The sequence below is a fragment of the Ochlerotatus camptorhynchus genome, unplaced genomic scaffold (assembly GCF_037179485.1).
Source record: "Ochlerotatus camptorhynchus isolate MF236.1 unplaced genomic scaffold, CSIRO-AGI_Acam_v1.1 ptg000539l, whole genome shotgun sequence".
Lineage (NCBI taxonomy): Eukaryota > Metazoa > Arthropoda > Insecta > Diptera > Culicidae > Ochlerotatus > Ochlerotatus camptorhynchus.
In genome coordinates, this window is record NW_027041022.1 from 1,387,773 (window position 1) to 1,390,281 (window position 2,509).

At 45.1% G+C, this 2,509-nt stretch overlaps 1 protein-coding gene across 1 annotated transcript; it reads left to right on the forward strand.

The window, feature by feature from the left end:
• Positions 1 to 906: 906 nt before the first annotated feature.
• LOC135713142 (probable cytochrome P450 6a13) lies at positions 907 to 2,509 on the forward strand. The gene is made up of 2 exons (XM_065236257.1): positions 907 to 2,033; positions 2,094 to 2,509. The coding sequence occupies exons 1-2, from the start codon at positions 974 to 976 to the stop codon at positions 2,507 to 2,509; spliced, it is 1,476 nt and encodes a 491-aa protein (XP_065092329.1). The 5' UTR covers positions 907 to 973.

The window sequence follows — 2,509 nt, forward strand, 5'->3', positions numbered from 1 at the left end:
TTCTTGCGAATATTCAGTACAGAAAAGATTACCATCGTATTTTTATAATTGTGAAATGCTTTGTAGCTCCCAAACATACGAATCGTCACAACAATAGATAAACAGAAACATCTCGTTCGGTGGGGCTTTTCACGATCTAATTTTGAAAGTAACAAATTTCAAATGTAAAAACGATGATTTCTTGCATTTGATGGAACCTTTTGCATTCATAAGGTTGCATTTCTATTGATTTATCTGTCTATTAATCATGTTTTCAGATTCTCATGTGATTTGATGTAATGCATTATGGGTTTGTATCGTTTTTTAGCATCATCAGGCCTGTGCTTACCGGACTTGAAGTAAGCTCCTTTGTTTACTGAAACATGACCATGTGCAATACGTTTTGATGAAAAGCAGCTTTTATTTTAAACCAGTGTCAACAACGATCGATACCGCTGCAGGAACCGAGACACCAACTGCTGTTCCAGACTCAGAATCACAGAGGTAATTTCTGTAATCGCTAATACTCTTACCGACCGCTTTGTGCTTACGTCATCGCCAGTTCAAATTCAACCACCTAATTATGAAACAGTGCATGCAGCGATCAATCGCCAACCTCTGCTTATAAGCACAGAAAGCAGCTCGCAACTCCCGGTAACAGGTTCAGGCCTACGTCTGATTTCACTCTACTACCTGATATTGCTACACCGAGGCCTCATACCTGTGTACTACCAAAACGTGGGTGGTATATGCGTACTAAGACCAACGATTTTTTCTTGGTTGCAGCATCGAGTTACAACAATTACCGCTGTGATCGCAGTCAATCAATTTCAACGAGGCGAAGGACATCTTCTGCTCATGTTGAGCTACGACTTTTATTGCTGGGGTGGCGGTCTTACCCCGTCCTCCCCTACCAACTGCCCTGGTCTCCAAGATGCACTCGACTGCAGCTCAGTCGTACCGTTGCGCTCTGGCAGTGCAAATTGATTAAGCGATGATTATCCTCTACTTGCTCACGGTGATAGCGTTGGCCTACTGTTGGGTCAAACGGAGGTATTCCTACTGGAAGCTACGCGGAGTTCCTTGCGTTGAGCCCTCTTTCCCGCTGGGAAATCTGGGACAGCTCGGCAGAAAGCACGTTGGTCTCATAAATCAGGATGTTTACGAGCAACTTAAAGCCTCCGGCAAAAAGTTCTGCGGAATGTTCTTCTTTCTTCGCCCAATGGCACTGGTTTTGGATTTGGACTTTGTTAGGAATGTGATGGTGAAGGATTTCCAGTACTTCCACGATCGAGGATTGTACTACAACGACGAGGTAGAACCGATCAATTCCCATTTGGTTTCACTGGAAGGTACCCGGTGGAAGAATCTGCGGGCGAAACTGACGCCAACGTTCACCACCGGAAAGATGAAGATGATGTTTCCCACGATAACGGCCGTGGCCGACGAGTTTGTCAAGTGTTTAACGACTGCCGCGCTGAACGGGAGGGAGGTTGAAATGAAAGACTTCCTGGCACGGTACACGACAGATGTGATTGGAAATTGTGCTTTTGGTTTGGATTGTAACAGTTTGAAGGATCCTGAAGCGGAGTTTCGAGTGATGGGAAGAAAGGCAGTGATACCGACCAGATCGCAGTTTCTACGACGAATGTTCAGTTCGTCTTTTAGGGCTCTTGCTGGGATGTTAAGAGTTCGGACTATCGATGTAGATGTTTCGGAATTCTTCATGAATGCGGTTCGTCATACCATCGAGTATCGGGAAAAGCACAATGTTCAGAGAAATGATTTCATGAATTTGCTGATGCAGTTGAAGTTAGGACCATCTGAGCAAAACGAATTGACGTTTAAAGAAATTGCAGCCCAAGCATTTGTCTTTTTCCTAGCCGGTTTCGAGACGTCATCTAGCACATTGTCCTACTGCCTGTACGAACTGGCTCATAATCCAGGCCTGCAAGACAAAGCTAGGAGAAACGTTGAGGAAATTTTGGCCCAACATGACTCGATGACCTATGAAGCTGTGCATGAGATGAAATATATTGAAAATTGTATAAATGGTATGTCTAGTTGGTATCCAGGCTGGAAATATAACACTGATTGAATTTTTCTGATTACAGAATCGCTTCGCAAGTACCCACCGTTCATGACCATCATCCGGCAGGTCACCGAGAATTATTACGTTCCGGACATGAACGTCACTCTGGAGAAAGGTCACGGGCTCATAATTTCCGTTCATGCAATTCACAATGATCCACGCTACTATCCGGATCCGGATAAGTTCGACCCGGAACGTTTTAGCCCGGAAGAAGTTGCCAGGCGACATCCGATGGCATTTATTCCATTTGGCGAAGGGCCACGAATCTGCATCGGGTTGCGGTTTGGAATGATGCAGGCTTGCATTGGTTTGGCGTACTTGCTCAAACATTTCCGCTTCAGTTTGTCACCGAAGATGGAGCTACCGCTGAAGACGGTGCCAACTACTATCGTTTCCAACTCCGAAGGTGGATTGTGGCTGAACGTTGAACCGTTGTAG